The 26,362-nt window shown below is 56.6% G+C and overlaps 11 protein-coding genes across 11 annotated transcripts; 5 read left to right on the forward strand and 6 right to left on the reverse strand.

The window, feature by feature from the left end:
* Positions 1–1,061: 1,061 nt before the first annotated feature.
* B0I36DRAFT_365409 (uncharacterized protein) lies at positions 1,062–1,888 on the forward strand (the record flags this gene model as incomplete). Its single annotated transcript, XM_046159129.1, has 2 exons — positions 1,062–1,197; positions 1,278–1,888. The coding sequence occupies 2 exons, from the start codon at positions 1,062–1,064 to the stop codon at positions 1,886–1,888; spliced, it is 747 nt and encodes a 248-aa protein (XP_046008955.1).
* A 192-nt stretch (positions 1,889–2,080) lies between these two features.
* Positions 2,081–3,431, forward strand: B0I36DRAFT_329035 (uncharacterized protein). The gene is made up of 2 exons (XM_046154666.1): positions 2,081–2,483; positions 2,900–3,431. The coding sequence occupies exons 1-2, from the start codon at positions 2,349–2,351 to the stop codon at positions 3,122–3,124; spliced, it is 360 nt and encodes a 119-aa protein (XP_046008956.1). The 5' UTR covers positions 2,081–2,348; the 3' UTR covers positions 3,125–3,431.
* A 110-nt stretch (positions 3,432–3,541) lies between these two features.
* On the forward strand, positions 3,542–5,196 carry B0I36DRAFT_248255 (uncharacterized protein; the record flags this gene model as incomplete). The annotated part of the gene is made up of 3 exons (XM_046150369.1): positions 3,542–3,883; positions 3,954–4,786; positions 4,839–5,196. 3 exons carry the CDS (start codon positions 3,542–3,544, stop codon positions 5,194–5,196), a joined length of 1,533 nt encoding a protein of 510 aa, XP_046008957.1.
* Positions 5,197–5,297: 101 nt separating this feature from the next.
* B0I36DRAFT_433356 (uncharacterized protein) lies at positions 5,298–7,063 on the reverse strand (the record flags this gene model as incomplete). The annotated part of the gene is made up of 1 exon (XM_046162665.1): positions 5,298–7,063. One exon carries the CDS (start codon positions 7,061–7,063, stop codon positions 5,507–5,509), a length of 1,557 nt encoding a protein of 518 aa, XP_046008958.1. The 3' UTR covers positions 5,298–5,506.
* B0I36DRAFT_329038 (uncharacterized protein) lies at positions 7,053–7,431 on the forward strand. Its single transcript, XM_046154667.1, has one exon. It carries the CDS (start codon positions 7,072–7,074, stop codon positions 7,342–7,344), a length of 273 nt encoding a protein of 90 aa, XP_046008959.1. The 5' UTR covers positions 7,053–7,071; the 3' UTR covers positions 7,345–7,431.
* A 65-nt stretch (positions 7,432–7,496) lies between these two features.
* On the reverse strand, positions 7,497–8,540 carry B0I36DRAFT_351714 (uncharacterized protein; the record flags this gene model as incomplete). Its single annotated transcript, XM_046157038.1, has 1 exon — positions 7,497–8,540. The coding sequence occupies one exon, from the start codon at positions 8,538–8,540 to the stop codon at positions 7,497–7,499; it is 1,044 nt and encodes a 347-aa protein (XP_046008960.1).
* Positions 8,541–10,568: 2,028 nt separating this feature from the next.
* Positions 10,569–11,005, reverse strand: B0I36DRAFT_329043 (uncharacterized protein). Its single transcript, XM_046154668.1, has one exon. It carries the CDS (start codon positions 10,837–10,839, stop codon positions 10,576–10,578), a length of 264 nt encoding a protein of 87 aa, XP_046008961.1. The 5' UTR covers positions 10,840–11,005; the 3' UTR covers positions 10,569–10,575.
* Positions 11,006–14,255: 3,250 nt separating this feature from the next.
* Positions 14,256–15,304, forward strand: B0I36DRAFT_329045 (uncharacterized protein). Its single transcript, XM_046154669.1, has one exon. It carries the CDS (start codon positions 14,638–14,640, stop codon positions 14,959–14,961), a length of 324 nt encoding a protein of 107 aa, XP_046008962.1. The 5' UTR covers positions 14,256–14,637; the 3' UTR covers positions 14,962–15,304.
* Positions 15,305–15,888: 584 nt separating this feature from the next.
* B0I36DRAFT_293402 (mitogen-activated protein kinase mkc1) lies at positions 15,889–18,512 on the reverse strand. Its single transcript, XM_046151798.1, has 5 exons — positions 17,943–18,512; positions 17,662–17,794; positions 17,400–17,466; positions 17,018–17,332; positions 15,889–16,956 (listed from the first exon to the last, which is right to left on the reverse strand). The coding sequence occupies exons 1-5, from the start codon at positions 18,053–18,055 to the stop codon at positions 16,325–16,327; spliced, it is 1,260 nt and encodes a 419-aa protein (XP_046008963.1). The 5' UTR covers positions 18,056–18,512; the 3' UTR covers positions 15,889–16,324.
* A 1,533-nt stretch (positions 18,513–20,045) lies between these two features.
* On the reverse strand, positions 20,046–21,184 carry B0I36DRAFT_365416 (phosphotyrosine protein phosphatase I superfamily; the record flags this gene model as incomplete). Its single annotated transcript, XM_046159130.1, has 3 exons — positions 20,046–20,345; positions 20,539–20,619; positions 20,984–21,184. 3 exons carry the CDS (start codon positions 21,182–21,184, stop codon positions 20,046–20,048), a joined length of 582 nt encoding a protein of 193 aa, XP_046008964.1.
* A 1,361-nt stretch (positions 21,185–22,545) lies between these two features.
* B0I36DRAFT_365417 (uncharacterized protein) lies at positions 22,546–24,264 on the reverse strand (the record flags this gene model as incomplete). The annotated part of the gene is made up of 1 exon (XM_046159131.1): positions 22,546–24,264. The coding sequence occupies one exon, from the start codon at positions 24,262–24,264 to the stop codon at positions 22,546–22,548; it is 1,719 nt and encodes a 572-aa protein (XP_046008965.1).
* Between the last annotated feature and the right edge of the window lie 2,098 nt (positions 24,265–26,362).

The following is a 26,362-nucleotide window of genomic DNA, read 5'->3' on the forward strand; positions in this document are numbered from 1 at the left end:
AAAGGCGACGCCTATCAGGCCTGTGATGGTTGTCGATTCGACCCGTCAACCCGTAAACCTAGTCACCTGCCGCCATGGCCCATCTCGTCTGACATCACCACCACCGTCCTGCTCAGCGTTGGCCACTTCTGTATCGGGCTCACGGACCAGGTGTTGAATCACCTGCCCCCATTGCCACCCTTTGCGCCACGCTCTCGGCGAGACAGGCCATCGTGTCTGACCGTACCCGTACGGTCTTGAAAATGACCCTGCTTGAACCCCATCGCGACGTCTGTTTTGTTGCACAGGTGCAAACATCCTCTTGTGTCGAATTGCTGGTGAAGTCGGAGTCTCTTTGATGGCGGTAGACAGTAAAGTGTGGACCTTTTTTCTCCACAGCGTTCTGAACTTGTGCCAGGGTCCCTGCCAAGATCTGCTTCTCGAAGGCCATCTAGAAGTCTTGGGTGCATCATTCTCCAGCAACGACGGCACAGGTTTGCTGCGCATACCTGATTGCTCACCCATAGGCGAGGAGGACCCGCGGAGCACGAACCAGCCATGTCGACAGGTGGACACAAGCACCGGCTGCTCAACATCTTGTCAATCGTGCACCTCGACCGAGCAAATTGTTCGGCTTGCAATCTCTGAAGGCCTCCCGCCCGAGTGGGCCGCAATTTGCAGCCGCCGCCAAGCCTGCCAGCTCGTCGCTGGGAGCGCCCCAAAGAGCAGCTTGTGCACGGCCTCGCACCTCACGATGGGACCCCAGGAGATAGGGATCGTGTGAGTGGTAGGAGCATTCGCAACCACGGCGGCTGCCCCTTTTGCAAGGCCAACAGACGCCCGGCAGTCCCGGCCTGAGCCAGCAAACATGCCACAAACACCTGACCTGGGCTCCAGTGTCTCCGTCACCAAACAACATGCATATCAACATCTGACACTGCCATCCTCATATTTCGATCAACATTAATCCTGCGGGAACGAGCCCTGGCGAGACCAAGACCTCGCTCGCATTCTGGTCGCAGCACTTCGCGTGCCTCCCGTCCAACCCAGAGAGGTCCTGCAGCCTACAAGATCACACCACAATGGGCATCTTTGGAGGCGGTGGCCCTCGCGACCCAACTGAGAAACTCTCAGTACACCAGCTGCTGTACATCTTCGTGATCAATGGCTTGGGTGGCTTCATAATATCCGGCGGCATCAATTTCGCAGTTGCTTATGGTAAGCGGAAACGCCCTTGCTCGCATATCCATTGACCCACACTTCTTGAAGCGTGCAACTCTCTCTGACTCCGCGGCCAGGAATGTATGCTCGCACAACGGAACCCATTTGGCTCTTCCAGCTGCCTACAACGCTCTTGGGCGATGCCGGCGTGACTACAATCCTGCAGAGCATCATTACATGGCTCATCACCGTGCTCATGGTTAATGGAGACCTCCGGTCTGGCGGCGTGGCTCCCATAGGCTTTGTCAAGCAACCCAAGAACCGGCTCATCCGGTGGTTCATGTTTCTCGACCCCGAGGACTCGGCACCAGTCACAAAAGTGGAGACCGGCAAGGAGGAAGGATGTCTATCAGTACTGGTCTCCCGTTTCTCTTTCATCCGCGACCAGGCGTTGCGAGGCTTCATCTTTTCCATCCCGTTTTTCGCCGTCATGGTCGGCCCGACGGTCGGGATCCTGATAAGCCACGGAACGCGGTCTGGTGGTGACTTTGTGTATCCTCAGATCTGGACTCCGCAGATTTTCAAGCTCCTGTACGGAGGGATTCTGGGCTTGTTCATGTCACCATTATATGTGCTCTTCTGGACAGTCCGCTGTGGATGGGCGATGCAGCGGGGAGAGACTCATTATGGCGAGACCTGGCGAACTCTCGAAACAGAATCACTGGTCCAGGCGTCAGGAGCTGTGTAGGGGAGTATGAGGAATGGAACAATTATGCAACCTGCAGGCGGGTGCTCGAGACACTCGAAAGCTAATAGTAATATTAATGACCTCCACCCCTCGATATCAGTGTCATTCTGTTCGTGGTGATCAGAAACGCGTAGTTGTCGACGGAAAGTGCCATAGCGAAGTCAAGCCGGAACTACTTTTACAAAGGTCTTCAATCTTCTCGAGATGAGGTTGCTGCTGCACATTCGAGACAGCCCGCTTTTACAGTCATGTGTCGGAGGCATTCCTGCCCGTCAAAGTGGACCCTGATTTTCCCCCAGCCTCACAGCCGAGCACGTCACCCTAGAAACACCAGTATCACAAGGCTTTCCCGGGCAAACGACTTGAACCACATTCAGCACTGCAGAAATCGTTCAACTGCCCCATTCCAGAACACCTCATCGCCCTTGAAGAGCCCCGGTGCGGCAAGAAAAGAGCCACAATGTCCGAGTCCGCCCCGCCAAAGTACGTCTACAAGATCGTCCCTGCGCGCCCGCCGAGCCCGCTGCCCCGCGAGCTGCCGCTGTCCGAGCTCGACGCGGCGGACGGATTCGTGCACCTGAGCACCGCCCAACAGGTCAGTCATGATCTTCTTTTAGTGTGTCAATTACTTGTTACTATGGCTTTCGGGGGTAGTGAGGCATGCGTGTGGGTTGTTATGGCGGCCCATGGAACGCGGGGCAAGGCGACAGCCCAGTATGGTGAGAGGCATGGCTGGGCACGAGCGAAAACCATGATTTTGGAAACTTGCACTCGATAGGTGTAGGCGTGCCTGCGAAAAGTGGTTGCATCAGATTCCTCTCTATCAGGACCCCAGATACAACCCTTTCTCCCCCGTCCTCATCGTCGTCGTCGTCGTCGTCGTCGTCGTCGTCGTCGTCGTCGTCGTCATCAAACCCGCTCCTTGAAACCCCTTCCTCGTTTTTGAAATGTCGCGGGAAAAAGCCCAACCACCTACCCAGCTCACCAATCCCCCGTTTCATGGAAGAGCAGGTCCCCGGCACGCTGAACCTCTTCTTCAAGAGCACGGCTTCGCTGTACATCCTGCGCGTCCCGTACGACAAGATTGGCGCGCAGACAAAGTGGGAGAACACGTTCCCGCACTTGTACGGCAACTTCGGTGCGGACGAGGTCGAGAGCTTTGAAGAGTTCAAGCGCGAGGACGGCGAGGAGAGTTGGGATAAGGCCGTGGAGAGGCAGAAGGCATGGTTGATTTAGTTTGAAAAAAGAAAAATCGAGGTTGGGATGTCTGTTGTTAGCTTTGTGCTTGCGGGTAAAGTTGCACACTCTCGTCGGTGCTGTTCAAAATTTAATTGAGTGCTATCGTGTTTCGCGACGCCATACTGCCCACGGGTGGCCTGGATCAGAAAGTCCGGGAAGTGGAAGGAGCGCCTGCCACGGCTGGAGTCGTGCCGTCCACAGTCGTGCAGGCGAGCAACAAGATTGGCAGAGGTCTGTTTGCAGAGCCGCCAAAGCTACGTCAAGTGATTCCGGGAAAGAAAAATCGACTTCTTCTTCATACTAGCCATCTTGCGGCTTCCGTGATAAAACATTGCTGTGAAGGTTCAATTACTCGCTGACGTTCGCAGTGCAAAGTACTGCTGAAGCCTGCCCAAAGCCCTCGACCCGCCCAAGATGCGCACTTCCATCTTCCCCTCAATCCAGTCCTTCTTCGAGCGTGAAGTGAAAACTCCCCAGAGCAACTTGCCATCCTCGGCCATAGTCAAAAATGAGCATAACAGCGACGGCTTCACCTCCTCCGAGATCAACGAGGTCCTTGACCCGTCCACGATCAACAGCAACCTGGCCCGGGCGTATCAGCCATGCCCCATCATGCTCCTCGAAATGGGGGCACGGCACTACGAGATTGGGGGGCGAATCGTCAACTTCTCACGGACGCCAAGAAAACGCCAGAATCCAGAGGAGTCGGAAGGGTTCTGGTATCTGACCGTTTCTGACGGAACTGGGATGATTGGTGTAAGCCGGCTGAACTTCTACCGAGAGATTCCCTTGATGGGAGTGTCACTAATACCTGAAGAGAGTGCAGGTCAATTTGCATTGCCGGAATCGGCACGAGTACCAACCGCTCTTGGGACAGAGAGTCACGATTTGGGCGAGCTTCATCGGCGTCAGCGTTGGCGGCGAGTTCAACCAAACGCCCTGCTCGACATCAGTATATCCCGGACGGTCCGGCACAACACATATTGTCTTCCACAAGGATTCTGATGGCTGTGATCTGTTTCGAAGCCCCTTGAGAATGACAGATGCCGACACTGGTGACCTGCCAGGACTCATGACGCTACAGGAGTTTCTAAACACGGGCTTCGAGTACGAGGAAGCCAAGATCCTTGTCTGCGTGCGCAGTGTTGGCCTGCGTAGAACTGTCCGAGCGAGAACTCGCGAGGTTCCAATAAACCTTGTCGAAGTTGGCATCTTTGACCATACAGCAAGCATCATGCTCACCCTCTGGGGAGACGTGACTCCATCCGCGGGGTCATGGGTGCCCAACAAGACGGTACTGCTCATCTCCATGCCAAAGTACAACCCTGAGAAGTGCGACATTGGCCAACCGGCACGCATCAGTCTCAACTACAACTCGATTGTCGAGGTGAATCCGACTTTTGGCCGCGCCGAGTGGCTCAGGTCAACGATTGAGCGAAGAAGACAGAGGGAGGCATTCTTCATTCATTTTCCATCCGAAGAGTGGAATAAAGCACTTGCACCAAAGGGCGCTGAGCGCGTGCTGTACACAATTGCCGAGATGGAGGAGAGAATCACCAGTGACGATTCCACCAGCTTTACAGGCAAGCTCAACGTCATGGTTCTCCAGGTAAGCCTGCTTGAGCACTGGAGGCTGGAGACAATAGGTTGCACAGAATGGTTGGTGTTCTCCCGTTCCCACAGTGCCTCACTCGACTAACATCGGTCCTAGCTGTGGCGTTCCTTTGTGCGCAAACAAGGTAGACGTGATGTGCAGGAACTGCGGAACAACGCAGAGACTGTCCATGAATCCCCGGACGCTCAAGACCTTCATCGACGAGAGCGGCTGTCTAGCGGGGAGTAAGCTGGTGTGGAGTGACGACGCCTGGAAGCAGTTTCTCCTGCCTGACAGTTGCCAGGAAGAGCATGACGGCGGGACACCACCAGCTGAGTCGTGGCAGCAGATCCTCGAGCTCAAAACAAGCGAGCTCCGGGAGTACGAGGAGGCCCTGCTATACTCACGTGTGACACTGACATTCGGCTGGTCCCCAAGCATCCGCCGGCTCTGTGTCCTTGGGGTGGAGTGGTGATGGCCGTAGAAGTCCTCACCTCTGGACATAGTTCCTTGTGGAAGCAGATACCGCACCATCTCACTTGAGTTTCTAGAAGCAAGCCTTGATCACGGACGCCATCTCGCAGCAGTTAAAAGATTGATTTCATACTATCGCTTAAAAGACAGACAATTTGACGAAGCTAGCTTCTGCAACAGCTATAGCGTTGAAGCACATATACTTGATCACTCCTGTGCTGTCACTCAACTTGAGGTGACATGGACATGTGTTTGTATGTGATTCCAGCAACCACCATCCATGGCCGGTTTCTACACCTCGACAAACCCACCTAGTCCGAGCAGATGTCGTCAGAGTTTAAGTCTTCTTCCTCTTCTCCATCAGCATCGCAAGCAGACTCACTGCCGCGTCGAGGATGGCGGTTTCTTGACCGCGCCCGCGTACGTGACCGGTCGTTCATCTCGATCGCCGCTGCCTCCCCCTCCTCCTCCTCCTCCTCGGTCTCATCGTCGTATGGCATATCCGCGCCTGTGCCTGTGGTTGCAGGTTTCATAACCACAGAGCCAGCATCACCACCATCGTCGTCATCATAGTTGTCAAACACCAGCCTGCACCCCGGGCCGACCAAGATCGCGACGAACACAAAACATACCCCAAACAGCAGCTCCGGCCCGAAGAAGACGGCGATCCGCGCGAAGAGCCAGATTGCAAGACAGGCTGCCAGTCCGACCGCGGCACGGAGCGCAGTGACGGGCTTGCGCGGCACAGGGACTGGTACTCGTTGTCGCTTTATGCTGGTGGGGGTGGTGCTCCTGCGGTCGGAAGGCAAGGAAGGCGTAATGATGATGTCGGGGTCGACGCCGATGAGATCTGGGTGTGGTATGCTGGTGTCGGCGTTCTGATCTTCTTCGTCTTCCCAGACACCATAGTCCGTATCGTGATCGGCACTGTCCTCGGAGGTGGACCGGGAGGACAATTCCATCGACTGGTGGACATATAGATCAATGATGTAGTTCTCCGCATCTCTTCTCACGCTGCGGATGGAGTCTCCCAAGACCTTTGCGGCAAGGCACATGGTCTGGAAGACGAGCGGCGCGAGCAGCGGCTCCCCGTCTTGTTGTTGATCTTGTTGTTCGCGCTGCTGGTGCTGTTGGTTTCGCCGTCTCTGTTGTTGTGTATCTGCAGCGACGGCAGCGAGAACTTGTTGGCGAAAGACACATTTGTCGCAGGAGCAGTTGATATCCTGACGGCGGCGCTGGCTAGTGCTGAAGGCAGGGATATCTTGCTGAGTCTCAACTAGGATAGATTCATCCTCGTCAGAGTTGACGGCTGTGCTTTCCGCGCTTGAAAATGATATCTGACGGCGCTCATGTCTTTCGTTGGCGTCGTTTGACCGATCCACGCTATACTGGGTGGGTGTGCGGACAACCGGTTGGCGAGAGTCCTTGGTATCACCTCCAGCATCTGAACCGAATTGCGAGTCTATCTCGTTCTCTGGCCGATTGCGCTCCTCCGCGTCTTTCTCCTCGCTGCTGGAAAGCGGTTCAGTAATCCTGGAGCCTTCTTGTGTAGGCTGGTCATCCTCGTGGAAAGTGAGGGCCGAGTTCACCGTGACACTGTTTGGGTCTGCGGCACTACTATCTTCCCTTGAATCAAGCGTGTATTCTGTCTGATCCCGTGTTGCGGCCGTGTTATGCTTGTCGTCGTGGTGCCCCTCCTGGCTCTTGCTATCCTGTTCTGCAGAGGCAATCGAAGTAGTATTGAAATTGCCCTGGAGGATTCGGCGTCCTAGAGTGAAGCTTTGACGGCTCAGACTCTTCCGATGTCTGTGGGACTGCGTGGGCCGCGGCGGCTGCTGCAGGTCGTGCTCCATTGAAAACTCGAGCATCGTGAAGTATGCTGGGCGTTGATCGCCTCCTGCGATGGGGGCTGCCTCGCGGTATCGTTGTCGGTGTCGTCGCAGAGCAGGGCATAAGAAGTATTTGCGAGATTGTCCTATCGCAATCTGATCTGGCGAGCCACGTCTGGGTCCTTTGGGGTGTTGGGCTGCAAATCTGGGGGCCCCCAAGGGCCGATATATGGGATTTGTGGAATGCGCATGAGACAGCCACCTTTCTCCGGTACTCTGGAATGTGTGTGCACACCACGCGTTATCTCCATCGTCTCTGATGTGATGGAGAATGCCCAAGGTAATCCAGGACAATGCAGACAATGGGGAGCTCCATTTTTTGCAGGTTGTGGTAACCAACGTCCAGACGAAAAGGGCGGCTGAATTGGACCACGATGCACCCTGCGCCGGCGCGTCAACGGCGGCACTCCGCTCAGATGAGCACCTTGGTGAACGCCTCGCCCAGGCCTCGTTCCGTCAGCCACGCCTCGATGGCCTTCATGTCTCCGCGGTTGGCCCTCTCCCCGCGCCGCTCGCCACCCACCGTGTCGGTTATCTCGGTCATGTCTGCGAACACGCGCCCGACTGCTGCGCCACCACCACCACCACCACCCGCGCTCTCTTCCCGGTACCGCTCGCTGACCTTCTTATGGTGCGCGGGAATATCGCCCCAGCTCTCCGTCTTGATGAAACGCATGTACTCGTCGACCGCGCGCGTCCCGCCCTCGAGACACAGCAGGCCCGGCTTGCCTGCGAGGAGAAAGCCCGTGAGGCCGTACGCGGGGGCGTTGCGCACCAGGTCGTCGCGCTTGGACCGCGTGCTGATGGACGGGAAGTAGAACCACACGCGCACGAGCGGCTCCAGGTCCTTGGTCGTTGCAGAGTAGGACGTCGTCGAGCCTAGCGTCATGGTGGTGCTGGATCTGGCTGCTGCTGATGATGATGATTGTGCCTTGTCGTCTTCGTCCCCCGCAGCAGAGGTCAGAGACTCGGTGTACTTCTCGGCCGCCGCCTCGCGGATGTACTCGATGATCCCGAGGATGTCGTCCTCCATGGGGATTCCCTCGTTGATCGAGGCGGCCTCTGCCCTGCTTGCCCAAGCTGGCTGCCTCATGCGCGTCCTGACTCTGGGCGGCTCGTCTGGCGGCGAGGAGGAAGTGCTGGTGCTTCCGTGCTCGCGATCAAAACCCAGAGGTATAGTGATCTCAAGCTCGACCTCACCTCCCCCATCTGTCTGCAGGCGGCCCAACTTGAGATCGAGATATATGTCTTTGGTAACGGCGGCGGCGGCGGCGGCAGCAGCACCAGCAGCTTCCCCATCAGAACAGACCTGTCTGATCCGCTCGATTGCCCTTCTCGTGTCGTCACTCACGACGAGCTCCTCGGCCGAGGGGTACATGGCCATGAGGAGGTCGATCTGGGCAAGCTGCATCTCAAGCAGCTCTGGCGGGAGCATGTTCCAGCCACTGCTTCCCATTGTGATCGGCCACGGCTGTTGTAGAGTACTTGCTCAGGGAACTGGGGTGAATCTCAGGCGTCTTCAACTGCTCGCCCGTGGTCGCCTCTGCAAGCCTCCAAACCGCCCCTTTCCAGGATCCAGTCGCCGTATTTGTGTTGCTTGGCCAAATTGAGAGTACTCTTCCTTTCTCACAGGCAGTCGAGTGGCTGATAAGGAGGCAAAGAAAGTATCAGGGGGCGTCAGGCATTCATGGCCTCTAAATAATCACACGACCTTTAAAAAGTAAAAAGTTGGGCGTGCATTTTTTTGGTGTCGTGGTCACCAAGCACAGTTGGAAAAAAAAGTGGCCGCGATATCGGGGGTCTTTCCACCCACATTGCCCCACCCCTGGGGAAGAGCAAGTCGTGAGTGACTTACTGCCACCCAAAAATCACGATGGGAAATTGCAGATCGGAAATATGTGCAGGTCGCAGTTCTCGGCGGGGAATCACTTTTTGTCTTTTCGAAACAAGAATTATATAATCCTGAAGCGAAGCAGCCACTGAGTGTTTTTTTTTTTCTTTTCACAGATTTTCACAAATTTTCGCCTGATTTCGGGTGCTTTTCCAAACTTCACCGAAAATCTCTCATGGTTCGCACGGCTATCAACAACAAAGGGTAGGAAAAGCCCAAAGACTTGTCAAAGCATGGGAACTCGTATTACACTGGTGCTCTATTCCACGCATCTAGTGACTGACTTGAATGTACAGATGAGCTTACTCGATCACATCTGTACAACTCAAATGAGGCGTAGATACAGACGACATCCGTCGTTATCTGGACCCAGGTGCCTCGTGAGTATGAAATCGTATATTAAACCCCATCGCCTGAATGGTCTCGCTCTCAGCTTTTATTCAGCCGTTAGTGGTGCGTTCTCTGCTGGACGTGTGCGGCACGAGAAGAGTTATTCACAAGTTTCACCTCCTCCGTTGAGGAGGTTGATCTAATGTTCCTCGTCGCTATCGCATCTCAAGCCCTTTATCCTGTCAAACGAAGCCAATGACAGCCCAAACCACCCAAAAGCTTCTAGTCAGATGCATGCACCCAGCAGCTGGTCTCGGGCTTGAACAAGAGTGCATGCGATGCTTTCTACAAGCACTGTCTCAACAAGTCGACCCGAAATCAGCAGCAGAACGAGAATAGCCTACCATACCCAGGGCGCAGAAGTGCCAAGTGACGCCACAACTTCCCAATTGACCGCCTCCAAGGCAGCGCTTAAGTCCAGACTGTTTGCTTAAGGGTCGGTCTATAGCTGCAGGCCCAGGCCAGCAGATTGGTTCGACTGAGGCAATAGCCGCCGTGCAGGCAGACTCACTACAGCCAAGGTTGAGTGCATTCAGCTCGGAGGCCCTCTCTGCAGGGCCAGTTGGTGCCAGCAACCGTTGCCAGGAGAGGTGAGCAATGCGGCCATGCGGCCGGGCAAATAATTTGGTCGCTATCGTCCAGGAACGTGGGCAGGTACGCCCAAAGCGGGCTCGTAATTCCCGCCATTAACGTGGAAATGTCTGACGCCTGCGCTGCGATATTGCCTGGTCTAATACCCCAGCTGGATGCTGTAAGCAGGGCATGGGGTGGGCCACAAGCGCCGCCCAGGCTGCCCAGAACCTAGGGCTTAGCGACAGGCAGGCCATTGGCCACCGTTCCGCGGACCCGTTGATGTGACCTTGAAAAGCTCTGGCCATTTCGCGGGAGTGCCCTACGAGCGGAGTTCTCGAAGATGACAAGCGCAGTGCGAATCTGAATGGAGCTCTTCAAGTGCTGTTGGGTCAACAGTCGACGTTTGGCAAGATTGTGCCGTGCCAAGTCTGGACACTGGGACGTTCGGGTCCACGTTTCCGAGAGTCCCTGACCTGGCCTGTGCGATTACCTATCGGAGCACTTGCGACAAGTCTGGATTCACGATCAGGTCACCAAAGGAGAACTAGCAGACTCGGCCGAACCTGCCAGGGGCCCACCAGGAGAACGAGCAATGGTGCCCGGACAGGGATGCATTCCATCTTTGAAAGGCTTGTGTTTAGAGGGCGGCGTGCTTCCCAGAAGTAGAGACTCCACCAGGCTTTGATGGTGCTGCCCGCCCGCCCGGGGAGCCACAAGGCGCAGCCATCGTATCGTTCTGAAGCGGTGACACTAGGTAGCCAGAGCCATCGAGCTCGGGATGCTCGCCATCCTCATCTGTCTGGGATCTGTTTCGAGATACGTGTGCTGTGCGCAAGGAGGATGAACAGGAAACCTCAGGGGCAAGCGATGAACATACGGATAAATTGAAAGTCGGTTTCATGGGCGCAGAATGCTTCTCGAGAAGGTTGAGTGAATCTGGCGGGGGTGCTAACAGGGTGGGCAGCCCGTGAACCGTTGCAATGTGGATGTCGTCCGTGCGGACCTCGTCCTTCCCGTCAGTGGGTGGGGATCAGACTTGTCGATCAGACATGAAACGCGGAGTCGAAAGTCAACGGACCCCTTGCAGGAAACACTGTCCACTTCGCCCGGTTGAAACATTGAAACAACTCGTAAAGGTTGACAGCAGCTTCAACATGATAAGTCAAGAACCGTGAAGCCGGGCTCTACGGAGCCAACCACCCGGTCATCCAGCAGTCGGGCTGAGATGAGTCGGGTTCCTGGGCTAGCGCACGAAGCTTGCAACGGGTCCCGCCCAGGCTCCCAGTAGTGCTGAGACAGAGGATTGCCTTCCTGGAGCTGTGCCACGCGGTGGTGGAACCAGGTGCTGTAAGTTCCGAATTTCCATACGACAGGTTGCGCCCTCCGATCTAGCTGTGAGCAGTGCAGGTCGCCAAGTTGATCGTTGTCGCAGGCTGTGCGAAGCAATTCAGGCTCAAGTCAACGAGATGCTGAAGGGAGTTAGGCGAGTGTCAGTAAAGAAAGCAGCACGCCCTGCGACACGAATCTGTGCGTTCACAATGCATTCCGGTTTCAGGCACGCGTGACGACTTGCAAAATCAGGGGGACCTTACTTGCCACAGCCACGAGCTGTGAGGATGCCATGAACAGCTGGAGCTCTGGGTGTGTGCGTGCAGTAGACTGACTCGGCTCGCGCGCAAGGCGAGAACCTTTGCGAGCAACCAAGCCACTCTCCAGCTCGCTGTAACTCACATTTGACATGACATTGACAGGTTGGAGCCACTCAAGTTTGCTTCCGTTGAAACAGAGGCTGCGCTCGGACTGAAACAAGTCGAGTGCTCCCCAATGTCTGAGTAAAAAGATGTTGGCTCGCGGGTCCGAGCCGAGAGGCGAGTGAGTGTGGCGTGGAACACCCTTGCTGGTGGCTGCGTATCGTCGTCTCAGGTGCCTGCATGCGCCTGCATAAATGCTGCCCTGCTCTGTCGATGCCCTTGAAGCTCACCTACGCAGTACGGCCAGGCTCCGGATTGTCTCCATGGATACCATGTCGCGAGTGTTGAACCCTGCAGTGCCTCCAGATCTGGCCGGAAGAGGTCGTCGACGACTTGTCATCGGTAGGAAGAATCTTGGTCCAGGCCTGCCAACCACGTATTTCGCAGTTGGACCCATGCAATGTTCTCCATTGAGCTGCAGCAAGACTGAGACATGCTCCCACGAGTACTCGGATGCATCGGTTGATGCCGTCTGGGCCGAGCCTGCGACTTGGTGTGGAAAGAGACACGCCAGGGGGCTGCATCCGTCGAGTCCTCAAAGACTGAGACCGTCGGGACAAGGGCTGCCGTAGATCGACCAGGCGGACGAGTAGGAGGACGAGGCCGGGGCCTGGACTGAGGGCAGCAGGCGGGAGAGGCGTGGCTGCACGTGGGCAGCCAGCTAGTCTAGCTCTAGTCCTTCTGGAGCTGGTCTGCACCGCACCAGCAAAGGTGGCCAAGTGCTCGCCTGCAGCGGCAATGGGCCAATGACTCGACGTTGCAACCCACATCCCGCGACTCGTCAGCCCGCGTGGCAGGCGCGGCTGCTTGAGGAAGGAGCACGGGCGCAGCGTCGCACCTACACGACCAACACCGCACTTCCAAGGTTTACTTTGCATGTACTACTGCAGGGCCCGTGTCCCCCATCTCCACCGTTCTATCAAGGACAGAGATATCTTCCCAAGCAGCCCGGCCCATGTCGCTCTCTTGACCTCATCGCCGCCATGGCACAGAACCTGGCAGTGACTGACTGCCCAGCTAAGATCGACGTCCTGGAGCGACCAGGGCCCGGCTCCCAGGCCGACAAACTCGTACGACCCGTGGGGCCCGCCATTGTGCCAGAAGAAACAACGGCGGCCAAGATGAGACGGAAACAAAAGCATGGATGCTCTGCCCGGTTAATCAGTCAGCTCGCCGCCCGCGGGCAATCTCTTCGCTGCATGCAGAACCTGGATTCCGACGCCCCGATTTGGCCAAGGGGGCCCGTGTGTTGTGCATGCCACCAGGCTTGCGACACGTCGAGCAAGGATGCTCATCGCCAGGGGTCGCCAGGGCTCCCATGGTGGCTGCTGGACCCTGGCTTCCTTCCCAGGCCAGCCTTGGTCCTGGGGCTGTCCGTTTCCGCCTGGGGAAGCAGAGCGCCGTGGGCCCCGGCCCCGTCAGCTTCCGCCTGCTCCGCCCTCGGCTCGCATGCCTTCCTCCGCGGCAATGACTGACAACAGTGATCAGTCTTGCGTTTGGCAGTCAGCACGACGCCAGCCGCCTCAAGCTCCAGCCTCCTAGGCCCCCCACCACCACCGCCATGGCTTCCCGTCCGCAGAGCTGCTGCTGCCCCACGCCCGTGGCACGCTGACGAGGGTCTTCCATGTAGGGGTTGACTCCTGGTTCATGAACTTTACCTTGCCCCATGGTGCTCATCTCGCGGACGAGATACGGCGCAGGAGCTGCAGGCTCTGACAGGGAAACGAGTCCAGGAACCAACGCCCGTCGACCTGCCCAACCGAGAATGTATATAATTGCGCGCAGACTCCCGCTCTCTAGACTGCCTTTGCCTCCTAGCGCTCATCAAGCAACGCACAGTCGCTCTCCCATCATTCTCGAGTGTTCGCTCTTTCTTCCGCTCTTCTTCTCCACTTGTCAAGTTGATCTTGAACCCTCAATCGAGTGTAACCGGCTTACCTCGCCTCACCTTGTCTGTCCACTTGCCCACACAGCCCACAGCCCCATTGGCCCACTCTCCCCGTCCGGACTCCACCTACACTGCTGCTATTTCCAGCCTTCAGCACTAAGCGCCCAACGGCCGCCCACCCGGCCGACCTCATCTTGTAGCGACATTAGCCTGCATACTGTGTTGCAACACCACGCAGCTGCCCGCTCCTCTCAGCTCTAGCCGCCGCCTTATATTAGTTGTGCCTCCCCAGCTCCCGTTGGCATCGACTTCTGAAAAAAGCACTCTCGCCTTGCGTAGTTCTTTTTTCTTTCCATCGGCTTCTTCTCTGGGTTTTCCTATCGTCGGTTTCTGGAATTCTCCTTCTCAGGACTTATACACGACCTGCAACTCAAAGACCGCATAATAATCGATCTCGACAAAAAACCACCACAAACCCTCAAAAGACTCGGTAGTTGACAACAAGCCAAAATGCTTCCTCAACTCGCCCTTGTTCTCCTTTCGGCCCTGACCGTCTCTGCCGGGCCCATTGGCAAGCGTTGCCGTCCTGGCCCGCCCACGCCTCCTGGACCTCCTACTCCTGGTGGACCTGGCCCTTCGGACCCAGCTGGCCCTCCTGTCACTCTTCCCGAGATCATTCCTACTCTGCCTGTCAACGGTGGTAAGTCCTGCTCCAGTCTCACAGATCTGACCTCTGTCTAACGAACATCTAGGTGCTCGCGAACTTGCCAACCCTGATTCCCTGGCTCTTAAGCAGGTCTTGATCGGCCACGGTATCCAGAACTACACATGTTCCGCTGCCGGCGCAAAGGCCACGGCTACTGGTGCTTTGGCCGTTCTGTGGGACATCAAGCCTCTGTTCCCCGGCTCTGGCCCTCGTGCCCTTTCTCCGGAGGACTGGAATGCGTTGACTGTCAACGTCCTGCACAACACCGACCTGCCTCTGAACCTAGCCGGCGATGCTAGCCACCCATACGCGGCCGACACGGCTGCACCATTCCCCGCGCCAGTCGATCTGACCATGCAGGGTGTTCAGGGCCCCATGACCTTCGCTGGTCACCACTACTTCGACGGCTCTGTCCCTACCTTTGACATCACTGGCACTGCCGACAAGGTTCACTTCGTGGGCAAGAAGAATGATGGCATTCCCGCCCCAGCCACTGCCGACAAGGGCATCACCGGCTCCGGTGCCGTCGACTGGCTTCAGCTCGGTGACGCTGGCACCAGCTCGGGCGCCACTCTCGCATATCGTGTCTTCACTGCTGGTGGCGTCGCTGCTGCCTGTACTGAGGCCGGCCAGACCGACAGCGTCCCATACACTGCTCAGTACTGGTTCTACGGTTAAAGCGTAGCAATCTCTATCCTGAACTCATTTGCCAACGAGAGTATACGGTATCCGAGAAGGAAAGATGGAGTGGGAGACTTGTGATTTACAGCATAGCGCCACGGAGTTTCACGGGGTTTCTTATTGTTCGGGCTTATCTTCACTTCTTCACATGCGGATATCACCACCTAAGTGGCCCATAATGGTTACTGGGGTCTGGGGTTCCTGCAATTCTTATCTTGACTTAGAGCGAACACTTCTTTCTCGTCCTTCAGCTCCGACATGGAGCGAGAGACTGAGCCTATTAGACATAGCAACCAGAAAAAATATAAAACACAAAACAAAAATCTTTCATAAAAACAAAGGTCCCAGGCTTCCACTTTAACAAAACTATGAAGAGAGATACACACAGAACACAAGATGAAACCGCGGAGGGCACCGAGGAGTACTAAAAGTCCATCATAAGAGGCGCTCTCTCTCTTACTCACACACACGCACATACACACACCACTACAACAAGACCCTCGCCACGACGAATACGTAAACCCAAGCTGGGCCACACACCCACTCATCGATCGCCGCGCGCGCGCGCGCCAGCCACGCCGTCACCCGTTCCATAGTTGCCCCTTCCACCCAGCCTTGTGTTCAACAAGGCTTCGCTGGGCCTAAAACCACGGATTTGACCTGGACGGCTGGCTGGCCGGCTGGCTGGCTAGCACTTCCCTTGGCGCCGTGCACGGGTGGAGGGATCGTCTGTGCCTTGTGTTTCGGAGCGTCTTTTGGGCAAGTACGTACGCATATTCTCGAGGGCTGATCGTTCCTTGGGATTTGTCTTTGGTTGGGCGCTTACACGTCATCTATCTACAACCCACCCTCCCACCTACCCAGTCACTCACTCAACCTGACACAAAAACACTTACACACGCACACACGCGCACGCATGCACACCACCAATACCTATACCTATACCTATACCTATACTTGCACTTACACACTCACTATCCAGCCCTTTCAAGACCCCTCGAGTTTCTCAGTGGCCTCCATCTTGACCAACCCAGCACCAGAGGCTGAAGGTCTCGGTCTAGCATGAAGCATAGACTGCGGCCCGACTGTCCTAGTGCTGCGAATCTTTAGCACTCTGCGCTTTGCACTTTGGCGTTCGGTAGCCGCCTGTTTACATGTCAAATTGTCCGATAGACTTTGCGAACTCTTACTTAGGTACTCTCCTTGAGAGCATTCGAGCCGCCCGCTGACTTGAGATTATGCTCCTCCCCATGCCGTGACGACACAGTGCAACCTTCTTTTGAATCATATTCATATTCCTCATTGAGGTGGTATCGTTCTATTCAAAATCGCTTTGGACTACAGACTGCCGGCTCCTGCATCATCTCCGACCAGCATCCAGACCACCAGCAAGGTCGGCTTCCAGCCCGCCCATGCTGTCCATGTATTCCTGTGGCCTAGGCTCTTCCTGCTTCCACTGACTGTTGCCACCAGTAGGCATGGGCACCTGGCCAGCGCCAGCCTGCTGACCAGCACCGAGGCCAGCGTTGGCCCCAGGTACCGTCCGCACCTGCTGTCTGAAGCGATAGACCTCATCAAGGATCATCTTGCGCATCTCGCCCACGTCGTCGACAACCTCGAAGTCGAAGTTGAAGGTGGTCGGGCAATCGGGCTCGTCTGAGGCGTCGTGCCAAATCTGGAGGTAAGGGTGCTCAAGCGCCTGTTCAACGCTGATGCGTGACGAAGGATCAAAGGCCAGCATGCGGTCAAGGAGGTCGAGTGCATCGGGGTTGGCGTTCGGGAACAAGGACGGGAAGGGGCGCTTGGCCATGTACGGCAAGTTGCGAACGTACTCCTGAGCACGCGACGATCCAATGCGCGACAGGGTCTCCTCATTGGGAGTGCCGAGGATGTGCAAGATCTGGTTCAGCTGGTCGACGTAGTCACGGCCTTTGAAGAATGGCCGACCACCAAGCAGTTCGGCGAGAATGCAACCAACGGACCAAACGTCAACTAAAAGAATAGTATCTGATTAGTGACCTGCGAGAGTCAAAGCGTTATGCATTGCACTTACTGGCTTTCGTGTAGCTCTGGAAGCTCAACATGATTTCTGGAGCACGGTACCAGCGAGTGGCGACATACTCGGTCATGTAGCCAGCATTCTCATCCGGGTCCACCGAGAAACCACGAGCGAGACCGAAATCGCAAATCTTGAGCTCGCAGTCCGCGTTCACCAGCAAGTTACCGGGCTTCAAGTCACGATGAAGCACATTCGCCGAGTGGATGTACTTGAGGCCGCAGAGAATCTGGTAGATGAAGGATTGGAAGTGGGCATCGGTCAAAGGTTGGCCGGAGCGGATAATGGCTGCCAGGTCACACTCCATCAACTCTGCAAGCAGGATCGTTAGCCACTGACCACTGTGACAGGTCTCGGATAATGCTGTGCCCAAACTGACCCTCGTATAGATATGTCTCATTGTAGTTGTCTGGTCTGGGAATATCCATGTCAAACAAGCATGTGATCTATAGTTTTGTGAACATGTTAGCTGAGTGATTCAGACTGCGTAAGCCCATTTGAGTATCCTCGAAATGGGCTCAGATCCAGCATTGATGCAGCTCCATGAAGGCGAGTTGTAATGCAGCCATGAACCGGAGGTAGCTCCAAAGAGCAGGGATGTACCAGACTGGCAGCTGATGGCGGGGTAGTGAGGCGCTTACGTTGCGATGTCCGCGAAAGTGCTGGAGCAGCTTGATCTCGCGCAGGGCGCGCTTGGCGAGAATCTTTTTGCTAAAGACATTGGTCACTTTCTTGATCGCGACGCCCTCGCTGGTTTGGTTGTTGACGGCAGCGCTATTGTGCTAGAGTCAGCATTGTCGTCGCGAGCAGTTCAAGGGGTTACGAAGCTCCTATGCAGGCTCACGGGCTTGGCCGTGGAGGCGCTGCATTGGAGCTCGTGAGGGGCCAGGTGGAGGGGCAGACGGGTGGTGAGTTTGCGTACCAGACGATACCGTAGGCTCCCTGCCCAAGCTCCTTGGTGACGGTGTAGCGCTCGTCGACGATGAAGTCCTGGTTGAAGACCTTGAATACCTTGCGCCCCGAGAGGTCCGACATTTTGACTGAGTGGCTTGGGGTTCGTTTGTGCGACGCAGATGCTATGCAAGAGGGAGAGAGGAGAAGAAACAAGGAATCGCAGGAAAGAGATGCGACACGGCAGTGAGACGAGAGTCCACTGTATGCAGGCTGCCAACTGCGAATGGGAGGATGTCGATGGAGCGGGGACTGCCTGCGGGCGGGCCGCCACGGAGGTCGAGGCCTACAGGACTGGGACAGGCCAGGCACAGGGTGATCGTCGTCGGGCGTGCGCGTAAGTGGTCGCGGCGTGGGGCAGCGGCGGAGGTTGAGTGAGGGTGAAAGTGTGGCGACGACAACGCTTGACTGCAGTCGTGTTGGTCGTAAGGGGGGCCGCTCTGGAAAAAAGAGTGTTCGATCTGGGAGGAACCGAGAAGAACTGTCCACTAAGCCGTTGCTGCTTGACTGTGTACGAGCACTTGAGATCACGACAAGAGAGAGCGAGGGCAGAGGAAGGAGGGCAGAGGCAGGCTGCGCCAACATCTTTAAGCTGGAGGGCCCATGGCGGGGTGTCCAACGCGGCGCTGTCAGATGCGGCAGTTGCCTTCCTCGCGCGCTCGAGTCGCAACTTGCCCCTCGACGACTGCATGGGCAGCAGCCGGGTTGCGACCAATCGGCGGCCGCTCCAATGCTCGTTCATGCAAGCTCAGCCCAGCATCCTGCCTTAGGGTAATACTCAAGCGTGGCTCCCGTTGCCCATCTGGCCATCTCCCCAAGGTTGTCTCCTGATCTTGACCTTGCACCAACAGACAGAGCTCCAGGTGACGCCCCACACAAGCTCTCGCCCTCCAGCGGCTACCTGCCCATCACGCCAGGCCATTGGCTGGCACCACCAGATTGCCGCTGACAACCCAGCAGCGAATCCCATCACGGCATAGTCTTCACAGGCAGGGATGCGTGCCCAGAGCCTGATGATGGCTTCTTGAGATGGGGACCGAACCATTGACTTTTCCGGAATCTCATGGCTGACGCCAAAACGGAAGCCCAGCGCGGAACGGTGCGGCACAAATCCAAACCAGGCTCGCAGCCAACCCGACGCTGACATCTCAAAGTCCCTCGCTGAAGGCTGAGCCGGCAAGTGAGCAGCTCCGCCCCCACTACCCCCGGCCCCCGGAAGTCCTGTCACCTTCAGACCCGCGAGTGTGGAAGCAACTGCTCTGCAGAGAGCAGCAGGGGCAAGCTATCAGCATCGGCTTGGTCTGTCTCGCCCTCGGCTAACGAGGCTTTGTGTGCTTGAGAATAGATGGCAAGCTTGCTGCGCAAAACCAGCTCAGCCCTTGGTCATGACGAGCCCTCTAGAGGACGAACTTGAGCTAATGCACCAGCCGGACGCTACCTAACGTACTTTTGCTACTGAGTAGCTGTCGCTAGGACACGCAGTCCAGCTGGCCGGAACCAGATGAGCTGACTCCTCCAATGCGGGAGAAGCTATACCCCTTGCCAGCTACCCTGTGCCACGGTGCCATAGTCATCCTTAGGGCTGAGTAAGAGGCGACAGCCTGCTCAGCAGCTGTCTTGGCTGGCAGTACCCTCGCACTCACCCAGCTCTGACATGCATGACGCTGGTGCGCCGATTCGTCCGAATGTCCGCGGCCATTCGACAGCGCTAGTCGTCGAAGTGAAAAGGCGGCTCGATGTCCTTCTAGCACGCTTACATCGAGATTCTGGATCTCTAGAGCCGCACAGCTTATGCCTGGGCTTTCTTGTCTGAAGATAAATGTTTAGTGCTACGCGGCCCCCAACTTATGGCATGGCATGGATGATGTCTGGAGCTCAGACAGTGTCGCATCACTGGAGCAGACCTCGATCTTCGAAGATGTGGACCGCAGCGTCGGGACACAATCACATGTTAGGCTCTTCTATACTGGCTAGCTCGTGGAGGCGCTCTTCGCTCTATTATCTTTGATCTTTGATCTATGATCTTATGATCTAGGTAGAACCAAGGTAGTCTATCCTTTTCCCACCTGCAACGTCAGAGATTGGCCAGAAACTCCTCTCCGCCAGGAACATTTGGGAGCTTCTCTTTCAAAAAGTTGATCGAAAACCGCCTGCACTGCTCGTACGCCTTCTCAAACCCATCCCGCCCACCGTAGTATGGATCCGACACGCGCTCCTTCTTGCCGGGGACGCCAGAGAACTCGCCAAATAGCATAACCTGTGCCTTCGCGCCGTCCTTCGAGGCAGGCCGGTTGGCCCACCGCTGCGCGTCCTCGAGGTTGCTGTGATCCATGCAGAAGATGTAGTCGAAGTCCTTGAAGTCGCGGCTGCGAAGCTGCAAGTTGACAGCAAGAACAGGGTCAGCTTTGCATGAGAGACCAGAGAAGGGAAGATGCCACGTCCTCATCTTCGATGGCACTCTGAAATAAGCAGCCCGGAGATACCACTAAGAGCATGGCATTTCCACCACGTCTAGAAACCATCCCGCCCCCTCCAAGAGACGCGAGATAAGAAAGTCAAAGACTTACCGTCCGCGCTGCGTGCCTGTAATCCGTAATGCCGTGGTCCTCGAGAGTGCTCATTGTCCGCGAGTCGGGCTCGTCTCCTGTCTGCATGGCAATTTGAGAGTTAGCTTGGATGTTGATATCAAGAATATTCTTCCCGTCGACCAGAAATGCCGCGGAATCTCAGCTTTCCATCCATATCTAATCGACGTGATGCCCCGCTGAAGCGAGATAATCCTCTCCGTGTCCAAACGATCTAATGTTCGCCCTATTCTCGCCACGTTCAAAATGGATGCCACCGTCTCCCGCTTCCCAAGGCACCCACCCACCCACTCACTCACTCACTACCGCTGAGCAACCACCCACCCAAGTCCGCCACATCCTCCACGACGACGGAGCATCCAAAAGGACCACAAAACCCAGAGACCACATTGCAGGGAGAGAAAAAAAGGGTGGGACAACAACGTACATGGTAGCCGCCAGTCCCACAGCTATCGACCCTCCCCACGAAGCGCTTGTAAGGCGACCCCTCGGACAGCGTCAGGCTCCGGAACACGCCCTCCCCCATGGTCGAGCGGCAGATGTTGCCCAGGCACACGAACAAGACCGAGATCTTCTTCTGGCTCTCCCCTTCCTCCTCTTTCACCTCGACTCCTGACCGCGGCGCCATCTCTGCGGTTTTTCTTCTTTTTCGGAGAAATGTGTCCGGACGTCTGTGTTTTCAATGTGTGCCTAGCCACACGTGTGTGTGTGTGTGTGTGAACGTGTGTGTGTGAACGTGTGTGTGTGAACGTGTGTGTGTTGGCTCGTTTCGCACTCGCCCCCGGGGCTCCAAGGCTAGTTATCGCTCGATTGACCGCGGAGAAGACCGTTCGCGCTCGCTAATGGTCGAGGAATCGGGCTGTCGCACTTGCTTTGAGCTGGCTGTCTACGTTCTGTGCCTCGTGCCTCGTCGACGGCAGGTTGCAAAGACGAGGTTATGGTATTTCGCTCCCGCTTCCTTATTGGGGGGCGACGAAGTCGAGGGCAGCACCAAACTTGCGTCCTTGGAGGGAGGAAGTATGTGGTTGGGCGGGGACGTGATTGTCGGGCAGAAGAGCAGCAGCAGTGAATGCCAGACCTGTCGATTAACGCTTTCGAGCTTCGACGATGGGTGAGAGGCACAAGAGGAGTTCAGAGGAGCAGCGAAAGCGTTTGAACCACCGAGGAGGAAGTTACCGCCGCTCTATCGTTGCGCCGGACGCATTTCTCTAGCTTCAGGGCTCAGGGTCCCGTATGACGACGGCTGACCCCGCCTGCTGGGTTCCTTAGCCCAATTTGGTCACAACCATCAAAATCAAGATAGAGGTCAACACGCGGCGAGGACGGATGTACAGTTCACGCACAAAGCACGAGATTGTGACAACCAATTTCCGTGTTTGTCATTCATAACTATCTAGCTGTACCCATTGCGAGGTGCCACGAAGACCCGGAGGTGCATATCTCGGGTCGCGACCAAGAACACGAAGCATCCACAAGGTTCATAAGTGCAATGCCATCATGTCTCAGAGCATACCCGCCAGTCTAGAGTGCCCTGTCCGACCCAAGCATATCATGTTTTTGGCCAGCGATCTGAAAGAGACCGCTAACCCAAGTGGGCGTGAAAAAAACTCGAGACGATCCCTCAAACGCCGGTGTCAGAACTCGGCACAGCGAGAATCTGTTCTCACGAAGTGAATGTCGTTCTCCGACACGAGCTCCAAAAACCTTCCTGGTATAGCAAACAAACAACGTAATTCAAAGACGAGAACCGGAACAAGCCACAAATGCAGAACAGAATAACCCCAAGCCCTCCGACTGTCCTTGAACACCATCGAAGTCAGCTGCTGCAGCTGTGATCGAAGATCCGGCATGCAGCCACGCTGAATGCAGTCGTATGGCGCATTGGAGCAGGTCAACCACTCCTAGCGCAATGGTCGTGAGAGAGAAGAAAAGATTTCGCGTAGTGAACGTGTGGTCGTGAAGCATGGTTGGGAATCGAAAAAAGGTGCTCTACGCAGAGGGGTTGCTGCACTTGCGCTTCTCAGCGCTCGTGAGCACGAGCCTCGTCTTGCGCTGCCCATCCGCGAGCTCGTCCTTGCCGCCACGCTGCGCGCCGTTCTTGAATACACTCGCGAAGCTGCCGTCGCTCTCGCAGGCGCTGGACAGGCTCTCGTGGCTCTTGCGAGTCTTCTGGCGCGAGCCTGGTCGCTCAGAACCAATGGCACCCCAGCTTCCGCTAGTTGAGGTGCGGGAGCTAGCAAGGCTCGGCTCAGCGTCGCCAGAAAGGCTTCCGGAGCCACTGCGACCAGAGTCCGACTCATCGTCAGTCAAGGGAGTAGCGATTTCCTCGGCAGATTCGGAGACAGGGCTCATGCTTCCACAGCTGCTTCCAGTACCCTTGCGTCTCTCGAGACCGGCTTTGACGAGATTCTTGATGGCCGAGCGACGAGTGCGGGTGGAGAAGTTCTTGCTTCCCTCGAACCTGGTAGTGGGCTTGGCCTTGAGCTCCTCAAGAGCCGGAGGGCCGCGAGGCTGGCGGACAGGGTGCTCACCGGCACGAGCCTGCCCAGGGCCGTAACCACTTGGAACCACAGGAGACAGGGGAAAAGCAGCGGACTTGAGCCCAGCAGAAGCAGGAGCCTCCTCGACGATGGCGGCGTTGTTGAGATTGAGCTTGGCCAGAGACGGGGCTTTCTTATGGCCACGACGGAAAGCGTTGGCAGACGGAGGGGGAAGGGGCTCGTGCTCGCCAGTAAGTTCAAGCTTTTTGGGAGGGCTGTTTGAGCGGAACGAACCCTGCTGGCTCTCCATTGGGGGGGAAACCTGCACACGAGGAGTGCCGTTGCGCTGCTGCTGCTGACCAAATCCAAGGGGCGTGGCTGGTGTCTGATCCATGTAGCTCGCAGCGGCCTGGCCCTGGTCAACGTAGTAACCCTGCTGACCAGTAACGGGGTCATAGTAGGTGTACACATTCTGGTGGGTCGGCATGACCTGGGCCATTGACTGCTGCAGATTGTTGAGTTGCTGCTGCTGCTGCTGGTACAGGTTCTGGAGGGCAATCTGCTGCTGGAAGGAAGCCTGGCTGTTGAGGTTCATGCCCTGGAATTGCTGCGCGGCAGCCTGCACATTCAGCAGCTGTTGCTGCAGACGTTGCTGCTGCTGGGCCAGGTACATGTTGGTGGCGACCAACTGGTTGTACAAGTTGGGATCCATCTGCTCCTGCTCATCAATCATGATCTCCGGGGGGGCGAGAATCTGTTCAGCCGTGAAGTGCTGCTGGTTGTAACGCTGCTGCTGCTGCTGCTGTTGTTGTTGTTGCTGTTGCAACATGGCGCGCTGCTGCTGTTGCTGCTGCTGCTGGAAATGCTGCTGCTGAGACTGGTTCTGAGTCGCCATGCGAGGGAGCGAAGTCTTGGGTCCGTTCATGTGCTCCTGTACAGACTGCATAGCATTGCCACGGTTGAAGACTTGAGATTGAGAGGGGCCGCTGGTGGTGGGCGATGCCAAGCCAAAGGAGGCCGCGGTAGCCGACTTGGGAGCCGTACGCAGGCCCGCCAGAAGGTGGGAGCGGCTCGTGCGAGGTGTCGGGACGCCGTTGTCCTTGGGGTCGATGGTCTTGGTGACATCGAAAGAGAGCGGCTTGATGTTCTGACCACCACCACGGCGCGAGGCAAGGCCCCCAGCGGGCATGCCCATGCCAGTAGGCGAAGCGAAGCCGTTGTGAGACATTTGAGCAAAACCGCCAGTGTTCATACTCGAGATTGTGATGTGGACGCGAAGTGGGAAAAGTACCTCGAACTTCGAGGCGATGATGAAAGGAAGGAATGAGGCTGGATATCCGCTGGCAAGTGGGATATACCGAAGTGCAATATTACAACCAGGTAATGGTCAATCTTTCGCTGATGATTGTTCCGAGATGCGTGTGTATTAGAGAGGGTGTTGAAGATGCTGTGTCGTCGTATCAAACGCGATGTGCCCGGAATGGATGCAGGCAGCCTGAGAAGACGTCTATTAGGGTGCTGGTAAGTATCGATTGGGCCGAAGTAACCAAGAAGGAGTGAAGGTCGAGTAATCTGCGGTGGCCGAGAAGCTGGCTAGGGCGGAACTGCGAAAGTCGTTGATGGCACAGGGTCAACAGTCAACTGGACCACAGTGAGATCGAGAGGTTGGGTGCAGGAGTCTCGCGGTCGGGATTATCTCAGAAGTTGGGCGATGATTATTCGAATCGATGGTGTATGTCGATGGTGAGCTGGGTTGCAGAAACGACTCGGCAGAGTGGGTAACGAGTACAGAATTAATAAACGTTGTGCTGTGTTGAGATTTGGCTGTTGTCGAGAGGTGTGCAGAGTGTTTCGGCGAGTGCAGTTGTTGACTGGTTTCAGACCGGAGCTTGCGCGTTCTTGTTCAACTTCTTCTTCTTGTCCTCCAAAATCTCTTCTGATGCTGACGGTGGCGACGGCCGGAGCTGGACTACTGGTGGGAGTCGGGATGGCGAGCAACCGGTGCGATGGAGTGCTTTCTGATTCTAGAGGCAGTGCGGGAAGGGTTTGTCTGTTGGGGCAGCGGACCAGTAAGCCGAACGAGTCGACGACGGACGGGTGGATGGTGAGAAGCCACAAGAGGACACGCGGACTAGAAAGAGTAGGCCAAGGCAGAAGGAGGAAGGCGGGCGCAAGGAGGGAGTGAAGGAAGGACGAGCCGTGGAGAGGAGAGGAGGAGGAGAGAGAGATGAAGAAGCCGAGACGCGAGGGCAGCGGTGATGAAAGGAAAAAGAGAAAGGAGCCAGGTTCGTCAGGCAGGCCAGCCCAGGCCAGGGCAGGGCAGGGCCCGCCCGTCCAGGCGCACCCATCCTCTGGGGCATGCTCGCACTTGCTGGGCACAGCACACCACCCGAGAGCGACGACCGCCGCCAGCGAGCCACTGCAGCTGGGTGGGCTACCTGGCACTGGGGCCCTGCCAGGCGACAAGGAGCCAAGGCGGTGGTGGTGGTGGTGCGTGTGGAGCGGGCCTGGCGGGCAGGCCACACGTTGCGGCTGTCACTGTGCAGTGGGGATCGAAGGGGTGGCAGCTTTCCAGGGTCCCGGCGGCCATGTCAGCCAATGGCACCGCGCCTTTGTGCGCCTCCAGGCTCTGTGATCGCCAGACGGGGGACCGTGCCCCTGATAGCAATACACTGTCTAAAGCACTGTCAACTTGCACCCAAGCGCACTCGAGGCACACTGTACGAGCCATGAGCAGCCCTGGAGAGGACGGACGCATTTAGCCCTTTCTCCTGCAGGCTGCAGCCCAGCGAGCTAGGCGCCACCCACCTCGTGTGCCATCTTCCCAATCTCTTCGTGCCTCGCACTAGCCAGCATTTGACGCGCAAAACTCGTCCAGCAGCGCAATAGGCTCGCCCTACGCCCACCGGTGTGTTGCCATTCTAATCGCCATTACAGAGTCCATCGAGCGTCGTGACTCGCAACCTTGGAGGCTGGCCGATGATTGCATATTGTCGCTCGCGGTACGAACGCGAGCCCAGCCCAACCCACAGCCGAGCACCATGTGGAAAGCATCGAGGTTGCTCACCGGCTCGTGCCTGACAAGCTGTGGGTTCCTACTGGCCAGCACCGATTGTGCTCTACGCTTGTGGTGGAACCTGGATCCGACCAACCAGGAGCTCGTGCCGCCGTCGTCCAACGCCCCCCTTCTGGGATCATGCCGCACTGGTGTTGGCCCGCTTGAACGAGCGAGCCGGGGCTGGCTTGTGGAGCGTGCTTTGGGCGTGCTCTCAAATAGATTGTGTCCGATGTGCGATGGGACGGTGGGAACGGTCGCATGACTGCTA

Source organism: Microdochium trichocladiopsis (genome assembly GCF_020744255.1).
Source record: "Microdochium trichocladiopsis strain MPI-CAGE-CH-0230 chromosome Unknown B0I36scaffold_8, whole genome shotgun sequence".
Classification (NCBI taxonomy): Eukaryota; Fungi; Ascomycota; class Sordariomycetes; order Xylariales; family Microdochiaceae; genus Microdochium; species Microdochium trichocladiopsis.

Bases quoted from the DNA above. Each gene is read 5' to 3' on its own strand.
- B0I36DRAFT_329038 (XM_046154667.1), top strand. From the start codon at position 7,072: ATGCTGGGCGTTGATCGCCTCCTGCGATGGGGGCTGCCTCGCGGTATC.
- B0I36DRAFT_329043 (XM_046154668.1), bottom strand. From the start codon at position 10,839: ATGAAACCGACTTTCAATTTATCCGTATGTTCATCGCTTGCCCCTGAG.
- B0I36DRAFT_329045 (XM_046154669.1), top strand. From the start codon at position 14,638: ATGCAGGGTGTTCAGGGCCCCATGACCTTCGCTGGTCACCACTACTTC.
- B0I36DRAFT_293402 (XM_046151798.1), bottom strand. From the start codon at position 18,055: ATGTCGGACCTCTCGGGGCGCAAGGTATTCAAGGTCTTCAACCAGGAC. The intron at 17,333-17,399 runs GTCAGTTTGGGC...TCCTGCTTGCAG, and splicing joins TGAGACATATCTATACGAGG to AGTTGATGGAGTGTGACCTG. The intron at 16,957-17,017 runs GTAAGTGCAATG...CTATTCTTTTAG, and splicing joins CCAGAGCTACACGAAAGCCA to TTGACGTTTGGTCCGTTGGT.
- B0I36DRAFT_329035 (XM_046154666.1), top strand. From the start codon at position 2,349: ATGTCCGAGTCCGCCCCGCCAAAGTACGTCTACAAGATCGTCCCTGCG. The intron at 2,484-2,899 runs GTCAGTCATGAT...ATGGAAGAGCAG, and splicing joins ACCTGAGCACCGCCCAACAG to GTCCCCGGCACGCTGAACCT.